Source organism: Ursus americanus, chromosome 14 (assembly GCF_024610735.1).
Source record: "Ursus americanus isolate L20-20 chromosome 14, mUrsAme1.1.p, whole genome shotgun sequence".
NCBI lineage: Eukaryota > Metazoa > Chordata > Mammalia > Carnivora > Ursidae > Ursus > Ursus americanus.
This window is the reverse complement of record NC_142140.1, coordinates 39,404,100-39,424,327: the sequence shown is the minus strand read 5'-3', so window position 1 is coordinate 39,424,327 and position 20,228 is coordinate 39,404,100. Positions and strand designations below refer to the sequence as shown.

The 20,228-nt window shown below is 57.4% G+C and overlaps 3 protein-coding genes across 3 annotated transcripts; all 3 read right to left on the bottom strand.

The window, feature by feature from the left end:
- Positions 1-22: 22 nt before the first annotated feature.
- LOC148108946 (uncharacterized) lies at positions 23-4,271 on the bottom strand. The gene is given in 11 exon segments (XM_087866698.1): positions 23-1,372; positions 1,603-1,777; positions 1,966-2,105; positions 2,255-2,442; positions 2,513-2,631; positions 2,633-2,703; positions 3,120-3,219; positions 3,330-3,463; positions 3,466-3,493; positions 3,623-4,105; positions 4,152-4,271. Coding segments are annotated over 11 exon segments (1,692 nt in total). The 3' UTR covers positions 23-1,238.
- LOC123779937 (laminin subunit beta-2-like) lies at positions 4,096-14,613 on the bottom strand. Its single transcript, XM_087866697.1, is given in 32 exon segments — positions 4,096-4,782; positions 5,275-5,301; positions 5,304-5,337; positions 6,154-6,332; positions 6,335-6,373; positions 6,456-6,695; positions 7,019-7,182; positions 7,262-7,493; positions 7,578-7,631; positions 7,722-7,886; positions 7,889-7,904; positions 8,431-8,569; positions 9,000-9,244; positions 9,414-9,436; positions 9,439-9,559; positions 9,810-9,972; positions 10,054-10,133; positions 10,589-10,592; positions 10,692-10,800; positions 10,930-11,109; positions 11,209-11,219; positions 11,221-11,296; positions 11,299-11,394; positions 11,460-11,748; positions 11,751-11,869; positions 13,221-13,287; positions 13,360-13,415; positions 13,418-13,544; positions 13,649-13,722; positions 13,800-13,911; positions 14,078-14,395; positions 14,578-14,613. Coding segments are annotated over 32 exon segments (4,062 nt in total). The 3' UTR covers positions 4,096-4,315.
- CCDC71 (coiled-coil domain containing 71) lies at positions 14,387-19,835 on the bottom strand. The gene is made up of 2 exons (XM_045778636.2): positions 19,762-19,835; positions 14,387-17,588 (listed from the first exon to the last, which is right to left on the bottom strand). Exon 2 carries the CDS (start codon positions 17,534-17,536, stop codon positions 16,076-16,078), a length of 1,461 nt encoding a protein of 486 aa, XP_045634592.1. The 5' UTR covers positions 17,537-17,588; positions 19,762-19,835; the 3' UTR covers positions 14,387-16,075.
- Positions 19,836-20,228: the final 393 nt, after the last annotated feature.

The window sequence follows — 20,228 nt, the reverse complement described above, 5'->3', positions numbered from 1 at the left end:
CTCCCCAGAAAAAAACCCTCATTCTAGAAATCGGATACAGGCCAGCTCACCTGCAAATCTTTATTGAGCTCCCTTACCCACACCTGTGCAGAGCAAGGGGAAAGGGTTTTGGCTTTAGGCCTCCACAGTTAGGGGGTGCACCAAGGAGGGGGTGTGGCATGAGCAAAGGAAAGGAGTCTGATGTGAGACTTCAAATGGCCCCCTGGAACACAGCCTTTGTCCCTACCATTGTAGGTGCTGTGGAAGTCACCATCAATGAGGCTGTTCAGTCCCAGGGCTCCAGCATCAGTGGGGAGGTGAGAGGGCACACACAGAGACATCAAGCTCCTCTATTTAGGGACATGGGAAACTTCAGGTTGACCTGGCCCAAGTGACAGGACAAGATGGGGGTAGAAGGAGAGATGGAGAAAGGTCATCCCCTGCCCAAGCCACGGCTCCAGGGGTCTCCACCTCCCTTAGTCACTACAACAAGTAGGCACAAGAAGCGCTGTCTCAGTTTGCCAGCGTGAAACAATGGGTGCTGAGAAAACGATGGCAGAGGCAGTGAGTGAATCCAGATCTCGTGACTATTCATCCGGTCCACACCTTCTGGCCCGCCGGGAGGCCAGAGCCCGGGCTTGGAATGCGAGCTGGAGCGAGTGCCCCACCCTGGCCCCTGGGACCACAGGCGGGACAGAGGACTCCGTGGGTCTGTAGGGCCAGGGCCTGGTGACTCTGAGCTCCACAGCTGTGCCCACTCTGTCTGGGGCCAGGTGGAGAGTAACCAGGGCTGTGGAACCGGGGGAGAAAGCTGGGGGTTCTTGGGGGGAATCACCAGGCTTCTCAAGAAGAATCCGAGCAGGATAGTAGTCAATCCACTGGACTTTCAGGGTCTCTGGGAGTTATTGCAGTTATCTGGAGTAGGGGTCTCCAGTTACCCCCAGGGGTCATGTAGTCAACCTGAGGGGCTCAGCGATGCTAGAGGTGACTCAGTATTTTAGATCACTCAGAAAATGTTCTGTCAGGGTCAAAGGCACTAGATGGGCTTTTTGAGGTTTACATGATAATCTGGATTCTCAAGGACAGAGGATCACTGGAGGATATCATGGGGTCACGTGGGGGGTTACTCAGTGTCAACGGGCACTCAGTGGGGTCCTTGATCTCTCAAGGTGGGGAGATTCTTGGGCCAATCACTTGGAGTCACTTGGAGTCACTCAGGTAGTCCCCGAGTCCACCTAACTGACATCCATGGACCGCAGTCAGCAGGTGGCACACACATTTGCCCACAGCAGCATGTGCTCAAGCAGCTCTCCTGCCCGCTGCTCCAGGGCCCTCAGGGCCGCCATCTTCTTGCCCAGTGTCTGCTCATTCTGCATCAGGAAGCGCTCCAACCCTGAGGATCAGGTCATGTGAGCCACGCTCTGACCTTGGCCCTAATCTCTGACCCTGGCCCTCAATTCCATCATGACCTCAACTCTGACCCTAGCCCTAAATGAACTCTAACCCTAATCAACATTTGACCCCTGTTCTGAACTTTGACACCAGCCCTGACCCTCCCATACCATCCCTGTTCTGACTCTGACCCTCCCACCTGACCCTTATCCCACCCCATCCCCGCCCCACCGTGGCCCATCTCCATCCCTTCTAGCTGGCTCCAGCTGTTCTGCACCCACTTCAGCAGCTCTAGGGCCTCAGCTCGGGCCTGCTGTGCCCGCTCTCCTGCGTCCTGCGCCATGGCCACCAGGCTATGTGTGCCCTTCTGCAACTCTGCCATGCCTAATTGGGCCACCTGCAACTCCTAGAGCCGGACTTGACCTGAAATCCACCCCACCTAGATCCTACTGTCTCAGGCATATTACTACCCAAGGTACCTTGCGGGGGCAGGATAGGGGGTTTTAGAACTGAAACCCTGCCTCAGCCCAGCATAGCCCAGTCCCAGCCTAAATCTCACCTGTGAGACCTCAATGTCCAGTGTACCCATCTCACCTTGCCCAGGCCCCCAGCCACCCCCATTCCATGGACTGCTTGCTCTTCTGCCTCCTGGGCCTGTTGTTGACTCAGGGCCAAAGAGGTCCTGAAAGCCACAGCTGCACTGGACAGATGCCCCAGGACTGAGGTCACCTCCACTGCCTGGGGCAAGGGTCAGAGGATCACAGGGAGGTCCCAGCAGGATAGCAGCTAAGTAGGGTGCTTTCATGGTCTGTGTATTTCCTAGCACCATGGTATCACAGTGGCTCAAGGATCTCAGGGGGAGGATAGGGATAATAGCAGCCACTGAACAAGAGGTGTGAAGGAGCTGAGGGGTATGGGTGTGGTGTCACCTCCTGTACACTGGCCTCCAGGCCTCCTAGTGTCTGTTTTGCTGCCTGCAGCCCTCGCTCTGCAGCCCTTGTGTGACTTTTCACCTCAACCAGCACCCCCTGAACATCCAGTGCTTGGTCCTTGGCCCTAGATGTCCCCTCCCTGAAGGGTGCAGATGATCAGTTTCCTCCCCACCCTCTGCCCTCTGCCTCCAGCCTCCCGGCCCTTCCACCTGGTCTGCTGTGCCTGATGGAGGACGCCTTCAGCTCAGGGCAGTTCCTGGCCTATGGCGTCTGGTGCAGGGAGGGCACTCTGGATCTGACCCAGCAGGAAGGCAATGCCCACTGCCCCAACTTTGGGGGAGGGGCACCACCAGCCCACGCCATGCCACCAGCTCCACACTCATAGCCTCTGCGCCTTCGTCTCTGGGAACTGGGGTAGGAATCTCAGATATGAACTCTGATCTCTGACCCAACAAACCCTGACCCTAACCTCTCACTGGTCCTGCCTCTGACATGACTACATGGTATGCTGGGGGCTAACAAGAGCCAAGTGCTAAAATTTCAGGAATTTTGTGAATCCGCTGGTACACAGTGGGCGGACTAAAATCAGCCATGGTGGATTTACTTACACCATGGAAACTGGCTCTCACTACCAATCAGTTCCCTCTGACCTCCAGCCAATTGTTAAATATTTAGCAGCACGCTATTGCTCCCACCTGACCCCTGGTCAGCCCTTATGAGCATTCCTCATTCTGGAAGGAGTATCACAGCAATGTCCAGATGCCTACCTGCCCCTGCCCTCAGCTATGAACAGACACACAACAAGCCGACAGGTACCCAAGACGAAATGCTGGAGGATCTGCACGTGGGCTACGGTGGCCACACCCCAGGGCCCCCCTGCCCGATGCCATGTCTCCCGGGCCTGGATTCGCTGCAGCTGGTAGGGGTGGGTCAGATGTGGACTGTGTCTCCTGCAACCCTATGGCCAAGCTATGGCTCCCTCTGACTCCCCCCTTGGCTCCCATTCATGGCCCCAATGGCTCCTACCAGCTGCTGACGCTGCTCTAAGGCTGTGGCAGCTATGTCCAGGCTATCGGAAGAGTTACGGGAAGCAAGTGGAGCCCACTGGGCAGTGGGAAGGGTCCCAGGGCAAGAGGGAACAGCACAGGGTACAGAAATACAGACAGCCCAGGTCCCCAACCCCTGCATTCCTGCAAACAAGACAGGTGATCCAGTGAGAAATGAATGTCGCAAATCCCCTATTGCCCTACACCCAGGTTACCGTAGAAGAGAGTCCTCGCCTTGGTAAAACCTCTCTAGTGATCCATATCTCCACCCACCACTCCAGCTTTGACGAGGAGTCTCAGAAGCTGTGGATGCAACATCTGGACCCTGCTGACCAGCTCCTTTAGTTTCAGCTCCCACACAGCTGTCCCTGTCCCTGGCTGGCCCATCCCCCACAGCAGCTGCTCCGTCCACCGCCGGGCCTCTTGGGCCTTTCCCAGGATGCTGTCTGGTTCTCCAAATGTGGCCACAACCTGGGCTCCAAGCAGGGCCTCCTGGGAAAGCAGGGCAGCTGAGGAGACCTGGGCCACAGCATCTGCGGGGGATGGCAGGGATGGATAGAGGGGTGACTCAGGGTTCCACTGGCTGAGGCAGGGCCAATCAGCCTTCTGGGTTCCCCAGATACATAAGCCAGGACACCTGGCCCCTTCCTTCTGTCCCAGCCTAGCCCCTACCCTCACCTGCCCACCCACCTGCCCATTAGGCCTCACCTTGGGCTCCTGTGGCCCTTTTGGGCCAGGCCAAGCCCTTGACACAGTCTAGCTCCGGGGATAATTCTTCCAGCTGTGCACACTGCCTCCTAACCCATGGCTCTCTTTCTGCCACAAACTGCCCTATGGCCCACAGTGTCTGGACAAATGCAATCACTTTCCTTCTGCAGGAAGGTGGCGTTATCAGCCCGACCAGAGATGTACTCTCCTCCATGACGCCTCGCTCAAGAGAACCCACCTGACTCCCAAACCCAGGACTCAGGCCAACCTGAGACTCTCTGAAATCCCCGACCCTAAGAAGCTAGCTGGAGACCTCCTCCTTACTGACCCAAGACCCCTTGCCTGAACCCGCCTATCCACTCTGTAAGTTGCTCCAGAGTCCCCGCAATGGGTGAAGAAGATTCCAGGAGAATCTGTGCCTGTCCGGAGTATCCCCTCCAGGGCCTGCAGGTGTCCACCCTGGCCCCTAGCACCCCAGTCAGGCATCACCTGGTATAGGGAGGTGACCTTCTGGGCCACAATTCCCAGCCGCAGCTGGAGCAGAGCTAGACATAGGTCCCAGGAGGTGAAACAGGTAGGGCAGGCCACGCAGCGTGGGAAGCCACCTCTGGAGCCACGTGCACACGCCTGGCACCTCAGCCCTGAGATGCCCTCTCTGCATAGGCAGGCGCCTGCACGTGGATCACAACTGGGCGAGATGGAGCCGTGTGGGTCACAGGCACAGGCTGTGGGGGAGAGACAGGGTCGGAGCAGGGAGCAGGCAGCACTTGCCCCAGCCTTGCCTCCAAGAAGCCTGGGGGACAGCCCTGTATGAGTGGGAGGGCGCACGCAAGCCTTTGCCTAAGCCACTGCTCAGAATGACCACGGGCACAGGCATCCTCCCTGGCCACAGAGGCCATACGGCATGGCAGCCTTTGGGCAGGGAAACAGCACAATGCTCCGGAAGCTCTACAGTCCAGTCAGGGGTCAGCTGGGGTGAAGAACTGGCAGATGGGTTCAGAAAAGAGCCACCTGATGTGTGCTCTCTGTAGGCATACCCCACCTGGCCTTGCCGACAGCCGTTTTCGTGAGTATTTCTTTGAGTTTTGGGGAAAACAGCGATAAGCATGCTAAGCTCGCCCTCAGGAAAGCCCCGCTGCTCCCCTGCTACTCCACACTGGGCTCCTTCAGGACAACCTCACCCCTGCTGCTGTGGATTGTGTGAGTGGTCCTCTCACCTCTGCAGTCCTGCTCTGGGTCACCCCCCCAAATCCTGCCCGGCAGGTGCACTGACCCGTGGCCTGAGGGAAGAGAGCATGAGCCAGTCGGTAGGAGCACAGAGCCTCCTCGGGCCAGGGAGAAGGACACGAGTGTTTGAAGGCAGTGCATGCACACCAGAGTCTTCTCCCTGACCTGCTCCTGCCCTGGGCAGCACCCACACCTGTGCTTGGCCGGAGGCTTCTCCCTTCCTGCTTCCTCTGGCCTGACCTCCTTGGCCAGCCCCACCTTCCCACATTGCCAGCCTCCCACAGACCCTCTGGGTTCTCAACTCCTGACCTGCTGTTCTTTGCCCCTCTGTGTCCTGATCCAAACACCCCGCTGTCTCCATACCCTTACCCGATGCCTCCTTCACCTTGACTCCCACTATCTCTTTGTCAAGGACAGAAGAACACATACTTCAGGCCTCATTTCATTCAGTCGCTGACCATTCTCCTCCTAGAAACTCTTGCTCACAGTGACCTTCCCCCTCTGCCTACACCAGCTCTCAATCCCCACCCTTCACCGGTGTCTCCTCAGCCTCCCCCGCCCAACCCCCACCACGTTCACTCCACTTGCCGGGACCCATTCACAGTGGGTCACCCACATACTAGCACACGGCTGCATGTGGGGTCAGGCACGTGTGGTCTCATGTCTGCTCTACCCCAAATCCCGCCACCATCTTATAGCCGATGTCACACAAAAGCAGAGACTCACACAGCTGTTTGCAGCCACATGCCCGCTGCTGATGGTCACGTGAACACTCACACCAGCCACAAATAACGTCTTGTCAGAGGCACACACACCTTCACTCACACCCGGACACTGCCACAAGCTATGTGCAATATGGCCTCACTCACTGGGTGACATGCCAGCTGCACAGTGTGTTGGGCATGGCAGGTGCAGGGCTCACAGCCCCGGGGTCCCCCCGGGTGCCAGGAGAGGGGGGCACAGTGGCTACAGTCCTTCCCCGGTGTGTGGGGGCAGCAAGGGCACTGCCCGCTGACCTGGTTGCAGAAGGAGGCTTCAGCCCGAGGGGGCACCGTGCAGGGACAGTGCCCTGGGGGTCACAGCTGCAGCCTGGGGACGAGGGAGGGCCTGAGGAAGGAGAACCCACCCACCTGCCTTGGGATGTTCTCACCCATCCTAGCCACACACTCACAACGGTAGCCCCCTGGATGCAGGGCACTGCCATGGAAGCCAGGCCTGCCGTGGGCAAAGCTGCGACCATGGCTGTGGTGCAGACAGCACTGGCAGTGGCCACCGTGGGGGTCGCAGGCAGCAGGGTCATGCGAATCGATATTATTGTTGCACTGACAGGGCCGGCATGGACTCCTTCTGGGGTCTCCCCCTGGCCAAGGGTGCCCAAAGCATCCAGAGGAACAGTGGTTGCAGCAGGGGCCTAGAAAGGATCGAGGTATGTGTGGGTTGTCTCAGGTAGCTTCCTGTACCCTTGTGGCCTGTGGGTCCCACATACCCAGCCAGAAAGTCTGAGATCGAGCCAAGAGGGCAGAGAACACAGGAGCTACATTACAGCCCACCTTCCTGGCTTACAAATTCCATGCCTATAGCTCCTTCCATTTGACCGCCCCCCCCCCGCCCCCAACAGCAACTCCTCCAGGAGAGGTGCCCAGCCTGCAGTTCGGCATACAGGTGTCGTGAACCTGATGAAATTGTGAACAAGTGAGCAGGGCCTCAGGTTTTCCCTTGTCAAACATCCCTCACCTGCATAGCCAGGTGCACAGAGGCACAAGACACGTCTACTCACACTGTCCACATGGCAGGAAATCCCATGATAGAGGCCAGAGCCAGGATGCCCAGGACAGGGGCAAGGTCGGTACTGCTGGCCTGAGCCCAGCGTAGGGTCTCCATAGTAGCCATCCAAGCACCTGCGGACAGTAGCACATGGAATGGGACATGGCCCACTCATCATAATTCCTACCCAGCCCTTCCGGTGACAGTGCTCACCTCTCACAGTGCTGGCCTGTGGTGGCTCCCCGGCACGCCTGGCAGACGCCTGTGAGTGGGTGGCACAACTCAGCGTGCCCACTGCAGGCGCAGGGCCAGCAGCACAGGAAGCCCCGCCGGCCAGAGAGGCAGTGGTCACAGTGGCGATCAGCAAGGCCTGCCCAGCATGTGCACTGCCCACTCACAGGGTTGCAAATGGTACCAGTGGCCCCCTCGGTGTGGCAGCGGCACTCTGTGGGGAATGACAGGGCCATCAGAGAAAGGAGATGGTTGGTCCCAGACCCCACACCCATACTCACTGGCCCTGAAGGCTTACCACTGCAGCCAGTGGACCCGAAGCCATATGTTCCAGACGCGCAGCAGTCACAGGCTGGCAGGAGAAAGAGCAAGATAAGGTGAACCTCACGGTGCTTCCTGTAACACGTGTTGCAGCCCCCTCAAGCCAGGGGCACACACTCACCAAGGCCGCCCCCGTGGAGCAGGGCCGAGATGCTGCAGACGAGGCGGGCACAAACCTCAGGCACAGTGCTGGGGAGGCCAGTCCTCGCTGCCCCCATGCAGCCTGCCTTGTGGAGCTCTTGTACGTGCCCTGTGGCCCCAGATCGCAGCGCCAGCGACTCCTTCACCGCGGCAAGAGCACAATCTAGTAGGAGGGTGGAGGGTGGCAGGCAGAGGGCAGTAAGCCCAGCCCCACTCGCTAAACCTACTAACTACACTTCCTTGCAGTGGGTCTCACAGCCCCTTCCTGCCCCTTTTCTCGTCCTCTTCTGAGTCTGTTTCTCCTTCCTGTCCAATGGCCCCGATCTAGTCCAGGCAATGCCGCCTCTCACTCAGAATCATTGCAGCAGCTTCCCCCTAATGATCCATTCTCCGCCATGAATCTGCCCCGTTCAAGTCCCTTCCACGGCTCCCCATAGCCCCACAATAAAGGTTAAGCCCCTCTCCCGGCCCATAGGTCCTTTGAGGTCTGGTGGCTGCCTATTCTCATCTTCTATCCTTGGCATGTGCTTTGCTCCTGCCTGGATCCCCCGCCTTATCTATCCACCTGTCTCAGTCCTCTTGGTGCAACTCCAGGCCTCTGTGATGCCTACTCCCCAGCCCCCCGCATCCACATCATCCTGCTGTAATTTGTCTCCCCCAGATGTGGGGTGGAGCCCCTAGGACCTCACTGAATCCAGAAGGATAGTGCCCCCCTCAGGTCTCCGCACCCCCTTGGTCTTCCACAGCCATAGGATCGCAGAGTAGCGTGTTCCTGGTTCAAAGCAAAAAGGTCTGGATAAAACCACAGCTCTGGGGGCTCCTGGGTGGCTCAGTTGTTAAGCGTCTGCTTTCGGCTCAGGGCGTGATCCCAGAGTCCTGGAATCGAGCCCCACATCAGGCTCCTCTGCCGGGAGCCTGCTTCTCCCTCTCCCACTCCCCCTGCCTGTGTTCCCTCTCTCGCTGGCTGTCTCTCTCTCTGTCAAATAAATGAATCAAAAAAACAAAACAAATAAACAAAAAAACCCCACAGCACCGCCCGGAGCAGGGAAGGAGTAAGGGTGGGGTAAGGAGGCTGTGATCATGTGGTCCCAGGGGTGTCCCATTTCAGCTGCATCCAGTATTTCATCATATGGCCCATGCAAAAAAGACCAACTTCTTAAATCCCACTCTGTGTCACATTCAGTCCCTGTTTTGATTGCTCTATGACATGATGATATTCCATATTGGAGATTTTCCACTTCAAATGTTATTTCAAATGTGTTGGCAGCATAATAGGGTCTTGCTAATGGAGGTCCTAGGGTCCTGCCTGTGTGGATAGGTCAAGGCCACCTGGAAGAGCTGCTCTGAGTGCAGATAGCATAGGACAATGTCATACTCCATGGCACGAGGCACTGTGGGCGCCAGCAGAGAGAGGCCAGCTCCATCAATCACATGTGCAAAGCCCAAGCCAGTCCGCAGTGCAGAGCCAGCTCCCTGCTGCAAGGGCAGGGGTTTCTCTGGGGCCTGGATGTGAGACACACTCCCAGGCCTAGATCACCCCAAGACCAGGACCCTCAGGATTTAGGCTCCCGTTACCCCAAGACCTCAGGGACCCACATCCCCAGGGCTAGGGCCCCATCCCTACTAAGACCCTGGCGACCTATGACCCCACCCTGTTCCTCAGATTCCTCACCTTGGGCAGCTGGCTACTGAATAGGCTTGCCTAGCAGGGTGGCGGGCACATGGAGGGTCACGCTGTCTCCGAAGTCGGGGCTGAAACCAATCAGGAGATGTCCCTGAGGTTTGTGTACAGTGGGCAGGAATAGGCCAGGGGGCTCCCTGGGGGCCAGTCGGGGGTCAGTGTCCTCCAACATTCTGGCCCGCTCTTCTCCCACACTGCCCTGAAAATGGGGGTTCTAAGACACCAAACCTCTAACCATGCTGATGCCCCCACCTGGACTTTCTCACCTTCCTAACCCTGCTCAGCCTCTTATTCCAACTAGCTCTCTCTACACACTCCCTCCCTCCCCTGAAAACCAAGTCTGAGCCTTGGTTTCCTCCTGCCCCTGCCCCTCCCCCCCTCCTGGACACTCATAGGCAACTGGGGGTCAGCTGGCCGGAGGACCTGGCCAAGATCAGCTTGAGTAGTGGCTTGGTCAAGAGCAGCACAGAAGTGCCCAGGTTGGAGTTCATGGCAGCGGCGGCCACGGAGGTAAGGGCGGTACAGGCAGAGGCCCTCCCCAGCAGAACACCTGAGCAAGATGGGGGTGGGGAAGGAGAGTCAACTCCTGATTCTTGCCACTTGATCCCAATTCCCAGGCCTTGTCTTGTACCTGCTGCTGTAGGCACCCCCAAAGTCACAGTCACAGGGCCAGCAGCCTACAGAGTCACCGCTCAGACCCCAGAACTTGGGCTGCAAGAGAGAGCAAGTAGGTGGAGAAAGGACAAGAAGATCTGGAGCCTGGGAGGTCAAATACTGGGACTGCCTGTTGCAGGAGGAAAGGGTGTGGGCACGGGGCTTGAATGCTCCTCTGCTTACTGCTGAGAGGGGGTGAGGAGACCCCTGTGTACTCATGCACAACTTCGTAAGTGGTAGGATGAAGACGCTGCAGGGGTTAAAGCAAAAGTTAAGCCAAGGATTTATGTTCAAGGAGAGGCAAGAAAGGGATGGAATTGTTTCTTGGACCGAGTGTTCCTTCAAATATTTTTGTTGCAAAACACCTTTAAACCCAGTGCTTTAAACCAATACTGTTGTAACTTGTTCCATCGCTTTTCCTTTTTATGCTCCCAAAGCTCCCACCTGAGGACATACACTGAGGTGGCATTGACCGTGACAGCCCGGGCAGGGAGTCGAACCAACCCATGTGCAAGGCTCAGTCTATAGTCACCCTGATTATAGCCTCATACTTATCGGCTTCTAGAAGCTCAATGCCCAAGATCAAGGTCAAATCAGAGGTGGGTCAAGGCTTACCAATGGCTGCAGTCGTGTCCAAAGACAAAGCGTTTGCAGTGACAGGCACCGTTAGTGGGATCACAGGCATGAGTGCCAGGGACCCAGCCGTGGAGGTCACACCTGCAGGCTAGGGCACCAGGCTCTCAGGGTGCTATTGGGACTGCTGCAAGGGTAGGTGCATGTGTATATTATTAGGGCAGTGACTGAAGGCAGAGCAAGGACATGGGGTTTGGGGTCCTCTCCCAGGGTAACTCACGCTGGCAACCTTCTGTGTGGGTGGGGCTGAGGCCATAGTGACCAGGCCGGTAGAAGTCACAGCGCTGGCCCCAGACATGAACTTTGCAGCGACACTGCCCAGAGAGGAGGCCACGAGTCTCATCTGTGTGGGCATGATACAAACCCCCTTCCAGGGTCCCCACAGGGTCACAGTCACAAGCTGGATCATGGGTCAGAGGTGAGGACAGAGTTAGGTCAGAGGTTACCATGGAGCTGAAGGATCGGGGTCAGAGTTGGAATTGGGGATTGGAGGACTCACATTTGCAAGAGGAAGGAACGGGGATCCTCCTTGGGATCTCGGTGGAAGAAGGGCTGGCAGAGCTCACAGCGACGCCCAGCTGTGTTTGCTGACATACGTCACACACACCTCCACTCACATTGCCAGGTGCCAGATACAAGGCCATGTCAAAGTGACAACTGCGGGCATGCCCATTGCACTTGCATTCTAGGCGGATATGGAGTGGGCTGACCCAGGCAAATACGGCCAGGCAGAGAGGGCATGGCACCTACCCTGGCAGGTGTGAGGGTGCCCAGGCTCTGCTGCATGCCATGGGTGTTCCTGGTACAGGTCCTGGCAGCGCTCACACTAGGTACCAGCTGTGTGGTGGTGGCAGATGCAAAGGCCATGCACCTGCCAGGGAGGAGGGCAAGATGAGTCTGCCCCAGTCCTCCCAGCCTGCCCGCCCCACCAGCCACAGGATGCCCCTCCCATGGTGCTCGCCATGCTTTTCACATTGGCTGGGGTCCGAGCTGTGGGCTTACACTCAGAGGCATGGCCATGGCACAGGCAGCTGCCTCTGGGGCCACGAGCTTATAAAACGCATAGTAGTTGAAGGGGTGTCCCTTTAGGCCCCCCAGAGGCCTGTCACCCAGTGTGTGCAGTTTGGAGAAGTTCACACGGAGGTCTGTCACATGCGGAGCTCTGGAGACACAGACTGGGGGACCTCAGATGCACTGGTCATCATCCCTCTATGGCTGAAATGGAAGGGGGAGGAATGGGGGTAGGGCCTCTTCTCTGCATCCCTACAGCCACCTCCTCCGGCATTCATGCTGTGGGACTCCCCCCACTCCTGCTCCTCTGGGCATACCATCTTAGGGTGACTACAGCCTAATGGTGAGAATTCCACTTCTGCATGGCTCCAGCCCTGGTATCACTCCTGAGCTGAGACCTGCACATCCCACTGCTTCCTGAACACCCCATCCTGGAATCACTAGCTATTTGAAACCTGCTTCCCCAATGCAGTAAAGCATTCCATTCCCCAGCCCATCACCAAAACTAGAAAACAGTTTATCATCCAGCCAAACCATATACGGTATTAGCTTATTTATCCACTGTTTTTCTCACTTTCATGGCAGCTCCAAGAAGACATCTTGTCTATCTGCTCCCCACTGAGCACTGCTCAGAAGACAGATGCCCGGAACACAGCAGAGTTCAATGGGCACTTGCTCAACGTACACATGGGAGAGATGGGTCCATGGCTCCTTTCTGCTCCACAGCTTATGTCAGTTACTGAGCCAAGGTTCTCTCTTATACCCCTCCTTTGCCAGGTGTCTCTCTCCTGATCAGATCAGAAGAGCAACAGCTGCTTGGAAACCTAGCAGGGGGACTTGGTGAGTAGTTGGTAACAATCAGTCAAGGGGGGTGGAAAGCACAAAGAAAATGCTAGTTTGGGGTATCTCCTGCTCTGGTATTTGCCTGACCTGACTCTGGGTGGCCCTGCTGGGTTTTGGCTCTGTGTCTCTTACCTTTCAAGACTTCTGCTTTACAAGAAAAAGGTCACAACCCAGAGACGCCCTGGCGCCACCTAGAGGCAGCTGCAGAGATGCAGGGTACCAACTAAGGCCCAGGTGATGAGTCAGGGAGGGCAACGCCAGGGGTCCATGATGGGGGCAGTGATGGAGGCTCATAACGGGGACAGTTATGAGGTTATAGGTGCATTATAGGTACATTGTTGGGGGCTGGCATAGAAAGTAGTGATGAGAACCCCAATGGGGCCCCATAAAGGAGTTATGATGGGGCAGAGATAGAAATTGCTACACATGCCAGTCCCTATGCACGGGGCACAGGTACGGGGAACAATGATGGGACAGGAATGGAGGGCCATAACAGGGCCCACAATGGAGGACCATGACGGGGCAGAGCTGGGGAGTGATGCTGGCTTGCCTGCCACCCCTGCCCCACTTGTGTACACACTCAGGCAGGACCTCCCCTCCCCCCAGTATCTGGCTGTCCTAACATGCAAGGAGTACAGGACTGGCTGTGGGGACGACTACCCTGAATCTTGGGGTTGTTTGGGTACTCCACCAGAGTGCCTGGGTCCAGAACTTTGAAAATTACCTGAGAGAAAAAAAGCAAACCTGAGCCTCTGGCTTCACCCCAGGGCCCAAACCCCCTTCCTCTGGGTGTGACCTCTCCCTCAGTGGAAGGCTTGATGTCAGAGTAACGCTGGTCACAAACAAGGTCACTCTGTGGCCAGGAGCAGGAGGGATCCCAGGAAAAAGGCCCAAGCAGTTGTAGGCAAAGTATCGGTACACATGCCAGGAGTGGCCATGGTCCACTGAGCGCCCCAGGAGCAGAGTTGCTGGGCAGAATGTCTGGGGACAGGAGGGGGATCCTTGGGTCACCAGGGGCAAGCATCACTGGTGCCCATCAGGTCAGGAGGCACCGACCACACCTTCAGGCTGGGGCACTGGGTCACCTTGAAAGTCATGATGGGGTGGGTAAAGTAGAAGGCACTCTCTAGGTCCAGCTGGATGGTGACATTCTCAACACCTGCAACCACAAGGGCTTGTCAGAGTGACCAGGCCCTGACCCTAGACCTGCACACACGGGCACATGGGTACCCTCACTACTCTCTGCTTGCCACCAGGTCTTGCTGCTGCCACGACCATCAATCCAGATCACATTTAAATGCCATGGCCTCCCTGGTCCCGAGTCACAAAAGAAGCAATTCTCAGATTCCTGGGGGCATGCCCAAGGAGAATGACAAGGCAAGAGGTAGGTGGTTGGCCCCCAATTCCAAAATTTCACAGCACAGTCCTCCCCCCTCCAGCCCCCAGCAATGACCTGAACCCAACAAGGCCAAACCTGCAGGAAAACCCAGAGATACCATCTCCAGAGCCCTTACACTCCTCCCCACCTGTAGCTGACTGGCAATGCAGTATGGCTCAGGGCCATGGAGGCCACAGGTGGACGAGGCTTGAAGGTTCTGGCCATGGCCAACAATCAAGTGGCCAGTAGGCGGGTAGCAGCTGCCACTTGAGCAGCTGGGTGGGGGTGGGGATGTTAGTGTGTCTGGCACCTCCTCAGCAATTGTTCTGGGAGCCTGGACTGGGAAGGACAGGGTCTGAGTAGAGATCCTAGGGGTACCCCCCACCTCACTCTGCCCCACAGGGAGGCCTTGAGAGTTCTCTCCCTCTGGATAGCTCTCAAGGAAAGAGCCAACCTCTCACCCACTCATGACAGCAGCAGCAGCAGAACTGAAAGGAGTTGCAGACTGCAAAAAAGGAGGCCTAGCCCGGCTGGGGGTCCTGGGCCATGGGAGCTGGAATCAGGCCTGAGAGAGAGGATGAAGAGTGGGTCCCAAGCAGGCTGACCTTGAGAAGCTGGGTGTCGCCCCACACTCACATAGATGAAAGCAGCACTGCCAGACACAAGGAGCATGCAGGATTGTGAAGCCACAGTGAGGCTGGCAGCAAGGGGTTCCCCAGAGCCTGAGAACCAAGGGAGGCCGCACCCTATTAATGGCAGCCATCAGATGCAGAAAAAAAGGTAAGTAGGGGGGTACCAAAAAGCAAGCAGAACTTCTCTACAGTTCCACCACCTGATGTAGCTGGCGCTAGTGGGGCCAGGGTTCAGACCAACCCACAGAGACAGAAGAGATCCGATTCTCATTCAAATGAGGCTCCCACCCCAAGCCCTGAAAGGCTGCTGGTCTCTAGGAACCTCTGGGGAATGTGTCCCCCTCACTGCCAGCCCCAGCCACTGCCTTTCAGGCTGGGCAGACAGGGAAGGACTGGCAGATGGGCGGGGAGCTAGTTTTGTTTGGGGCCCAGCCCCCTCTCCAAAGCAGGAAGAGCTGTTAGTGTCTGAAACACACACATACCCCTGTCGGGAAGCTTGATAAGGCTGGACCTGGGAACAGAGTGCTTGGGACTCAGGCAGAAAGCACTGCTGATGGGGAGAAGCAGCTGTAGAAACTCTCCTGGCTCAGCTAACACCGTACCCCACTCATCCAAGGAGAAAATTCTGCAGTCAGTGAGGACAGACTCAGTGGCCAAACAACCCAGAGCCCTGGCCTCTGACACTACCCCCAAACCCTTGCCACTAACTGGAAAAGTCGAGGCTGGAAGGACAGACAGAGGTACTTCAGGTAATTTAGGCCTGGCCCTTCCCCAGACAAGCTCAGGTAAAGCCCCAAGATTTCAGCCACAGCCAGCTAGGAGACAAGGCCAGGCTGTCTGAATGGCCCCTGGGGAGCAGTACCACAAAATCCCCCTTCCCTGGCCTAGAAACCTGCTGGCTGCCAAGGTTCCCCACAGGGCCACCGACTGTCCTCTTGCGTAGTATGGCCTAACTGGGAAACAAACCAGCGCAGCCTGAATGGGAGGTGTGCCACCTCAGAGTGGCTCTGCCCCTGTCCACAGGGGCTGCTTCTCGCACATCCACAGAGGCCAGCACCTCCAGAGGAGCCTGAGAGCTACTCTTCCCACTCACAGCGATGACCTATCTCAGGCTACTGGGACCCCCTTTTGGCAGCCCTGTTCCTGGGGCCACTTTTCCTGTATGCTCAAGCTGGCCTACCAGCAGCTACAAATGCAAAAAAGACCATTAAGGGTGGGCAGGGAGACTGGAAGGTGGAAAGGTATAAAACGTGATAGATGGAACAGTGGAGGTACAACTTGAAGAGTAACAAATCACAGTGCATCGCGCCATGAGAACGGCCCTCCCGCCCACCCATACCACCCCATATCCTCCAGTCTCTGAAAGGAGAATGGTGGCTCTCAGGGCCCAGGAGAGGCACCTGGAGTCCTTGGGGTTGTAGAATCCATGGGCATTGCACACTGTGCCACTGGCCACACAGACAATTGGGCTCAGTTTCCCCAAATGTTGCTATGCGAAGGAATCAGGGCGCTGAGTATGGCAGCAACGGCTGGAGCTGTATCACAGGGGACAGGTTCACACGGAGGATCCGTTGAGCCCGCTGCCGCACCTCATCGTCCGAGGACCGCCTGTCCACCTTGATGGCCCGGAGTTTCAGCAGTTTTGCTGTTCCAGGCCCTAGCCACGCCTTAGGGGATCGGGGCCCAAGTCGTGTTCTTTTCCGGGGAGGAAGATCCTTTGCCTCCTCAGCCCTTTTCCTCTTCTGCCCCACAGTCTCAGGGCGGCTTTTCGGGCCCCTCCTCGCAGTCCTGGCCTGAACAGACCCTTTTGGCCTGCCCCTGCTCCTGGACTGGGTCCGAGCCACCTTGGCTTTGGCCCGCACCGCCTTGGCCCTGGCCCGCACCGCCTTGGCCCTGGCCCGCACCGCCTTGGCCCTGGCCCGCACCGCCTTGGCCTTGGCCCGCACCGCCTTGGCTTTGGCCTTGATCTGTGCTGCCTTGGCCTTGGCCCGGATCCGTGACGCCTTGGCCCTGGCCCTGATCTGTGCTGCCTTGGCTTTTGCCCGAGCCTTGGCAGCTTTGGCCTGTGTTCGAGCCGCCTTGGCCTGGGCAGCTTTGGCCAGTGTTCGAGCTGCCTTGGCCTGGGACGTTTTGGTGCCCAGGGCAGAGCCACCTTTCATTCGTAGGCCACCAAGGGACCCAGTGGCTTTGCAGGTCTTGTTCCGGGGTGTAGTGCCTTGTTGGGGTCTGGCCCTGCGGCGTCTGTGAGTCAGACACTTGGGGCCCTTGCCTGTGGCTTTTCTGGGAGCTTTGGGCCGACAGTTCCCCTGCCTCTTCCCTGGACCTTTGCGCAACTTCAGGGGAGAGTCTGCAAGTGAGAGCTGCAGTGACTGTGCCTTGTGCTTGGCACCCAAGCAGGGCATGGGAGACTTTAGTGGAACCAGGGCCTCAAGGACAACAGAGAGCCGCATGGCAGGGTAGACACCTGGATAGAGGTGGGCGGGGAAGCCCACTGCTGCACCCCGGGCACGGCTGGCACTTGACTGCTTCAGGGAGCTCAGCAGCAGGTTGGTGGTAGCATGCTTGGCAAGGGCTGGTGTGGACGCTTTGGCCAGCCTCCCAGATAGTGGCATAGGGAGCAGCGTGGCCCGGCCTGCAGGCAGCCGCATGGCAGTTCGGGGAGCACTGGCTGGAGGTGATGTGGCAGCTGGGGTGGGGGCACGAGCTTGCAGCTTCGTCTGGCTTGGGGGGTTGGCTGTGCATGAACTATAGCCATAGACATCACCGCTGCGCAGGATGGTGGGTTGGAAGCCATCATCCCGCAGGCCCTGCAGGAAGGCTACAAGCTGGGCCTCTGTGGCACTGAGATCCTGGCTCATGGGGTTAAAGACAAGCAGCGCCTCCTCCAGGGCCTTCTTCCCTGCCGTGGAGATCCGCGACCAGGAGTGCACAGCTTTCTCCTCCACATGCTGCACCACGCTCATGGCATTAGGCACTGCAGATCTGCCTGGGTATCCACAAACCAGCGCTCGGCACCTCCAAGACAAGAGGAAAAGAATCAATAAGAACGGCACCGAGGGGCGCCTGGCTGGCTCAGTTGGTGGAGCATGCGTCTCTTGATCTCGGGGTCGTGAGTTCAAGCCCCATGTTGGGTGTAGAGTTTACTTAAAAAAACGATAATACTTCAGATATATTGCATTAAAGAAAATATATCATTACATAAAAAAACAAAAACAAACCAGCACTGAGGTAAGAGGCAAGGCAGGTAGATAAGTCCATCAGGGCCTGCACTCTCCATGATAACAATCATCGATACAAAAGTCCTGGCCAGAGTAAGCCACTGCTTGGGGCAAACCCCTGGTCTCCTGAACTACCATGGTGGCAGACTGAGGATTGGGGTGGCAGGGGGGACCCACATGGGTCTGGGTCAAAGGCGGTTTCTTCAAGATAAATGTCCAGAAGCTCAAGAGAGCCATCCAACCTGCTGTTGGGTCCCTTGAAAGATTTGGGCTTGGTTGGCCCATTTTAATTCAATTCTCTGTTTTCTGAGGCCAAAAACCTGGTATTAGACACAACCCTGGGAACGCAGGTGAGTATGTCTTCAAGAAGCCCTATACAGAAGGCAAGACAGAGACCATCAAAGTTCTTGGGGGTGCACAATGTCACCCAGCCCAGCTTGCCACTGAATTAGAGAAGGATTCCTAGGAGAAGCAACACCTAGATGGGATGTGACTAATGAATAGAAAGGCCCAGATGGAAATGGAGCAAAAAGGGGAACAGCCTATGCAATGGCTTGGAAATGAGAAACAGTAAGGCACATTTAATGTGTGTGACTGGAGTCTGTGGTCAGGGCTGGGAAGTCTAGATGGAAAAACAGCTAAGAGCAGGACAACATGTGCCTTGAAGTCATGCCCATCTCTGTTCCTCCAGCTCTGGTGTTAAGGTGCTCAGGGGTGAACCTCCCTGCCCACCAGACATTTTGCTTTTGGAGTCCCCAGACAGGCTCAGAGGTCTGATCCTGGCACTCAAATCATGGAGACTAACCCCAAAGCAAGAGCCAGACTCTCCTTCGACAGAAACTAAGAATTAGCAGGTACTCAAGATACATGTCTCGGTAATCGGGTAGCCTGGGGGCCAGGTAGCCAGACCAAGAGCCCAAGGTCTGACAGCCAAAGGCTCCAACAGGATGGTTAATAAGGTGGACACTAGAAATTTGAGCTGTCCTAACTAGGGTCTGGAGGGCTGCAGACCTCGGTACAGCCCACATGGAGCTGTCTGGGTACACCCAACTTGTCCCAGGCTTCTTCTCTGAAGAAGCCGCAGGCGGTCAGTCAGGACTAATGTCTAATGCCCAACCCAACACTGAGGCCTCCCAGAGGGAGCTCCCCAGCTGTACGGGAGCATTAAAAGATCAGCTGGGATCAGGCAGGTCCCTGGGGCCAGGAGGCGCGTCTGTGCAGGTTCTTCCTACCGCCCTAATGGAGCAGAGGAAGTTTTCAGAATCCCCTGGAGGAAGTGCCCTGGGGCTCTTTGTCTGGAAACATTCTTGGATCCTCAGGTGTCTCGGGCACTTCCTTTCTCCAGAGGCCATTCTCCAAGCACAGTCCTTGCACATGACTTTAGTTCTTTTATTATTTTTTTTTTCCAAGGGGTGTAGTTCCCGGGACTGTGAACTGTTGAATAGGGAGGGGCCTGTTTCCCCGCAGGCACAGATATTGGGGGTGAACTGGGGGCTCTTCCGCCCAGGTCGGTCTAGACTCTTGGGAGGGGTCTTCTGGACTTTCCAAGAGGCTCCGGAAACAGAGGCTGCAGTCTGGCCCCCGACTTCCCTTCACACGTGCCCCCGGGGCCGACAGGGAAGTTGATGAAAGATGGGGGACGGGAGAGGCCTCATACAAGGGGGACTGGGATGGGGGCAGATCAGGGCCATTGGCCTGGGAGTCCGTGTCCCTGGGGCCTGAGCCGCGGATAGGAGCAGGGATCTTGGAGGAAGCGAAACGCGCGGGGCGGGCGGGGCGAGCGGGGCGAGCCCGACCGGTCGCGCAGCCCCAGGGTGGGGTCGCTGGGCAAGGGGTAGGGGGGTGGGGGGAGTCTTGGCCAAGCCGGTGGAGGGAGCGGGTCTCGAAAGAGCCGGCCGCCCGGCCCATCCGCCCCGTCGCCTCGCGGACGGCCCCTCCGCGGCGCGGCTAGGCCCATGGCCCCAACCTACCGGCGCCGCCGCGGGGACCCAGGACGCGCCTCTGCGCCGCCTCCGCTGCTCCAACATGGCCGCCCGCTGCGCACCGGAAGTGTGCCGCACTTCCGCTTCCGGGACCTGGCCCGCCCTAGTGACCCTTGACCCCCCCGAGACCCCGTTTCCCCCAAAGTCTGGGGGCAGGGCAGGTGGGTACCAAGGAAGGCTTCCTGGAGGAGGTGACCGCAGGGACGGCTCTAAATCCATCCGGACCTGAGCAGGAGTCTGAGGAGCAGAGGTGCTCTCAGATTTGTCCCAGACAGGACTGCACAGGAGCCCTCCTAGGACTGGATTAGTGCCTAACTGACACCCCCTCTGAGGGGCCTGGTGGTGCAGCAACATCTGGGAGGGATTCCCTGCAAGCTCCAAGCCATCCTCCAGGCTCTGGTCCTCCCACAGCCACGGACAAGGCCTGCCTCTGTCCCGAGCTCCTGACCAGAAGG

Bases quoted from the DNA above. Each gene is read 5' to 3' on its own strand.
- CCDC71 (XM_045778636.2), bottom strand. From the start codon at position 17,536: ATGAGCGTGGTGCAGCATGTGGAGGAGAAAGCTGTGCACTCCTGGTCG.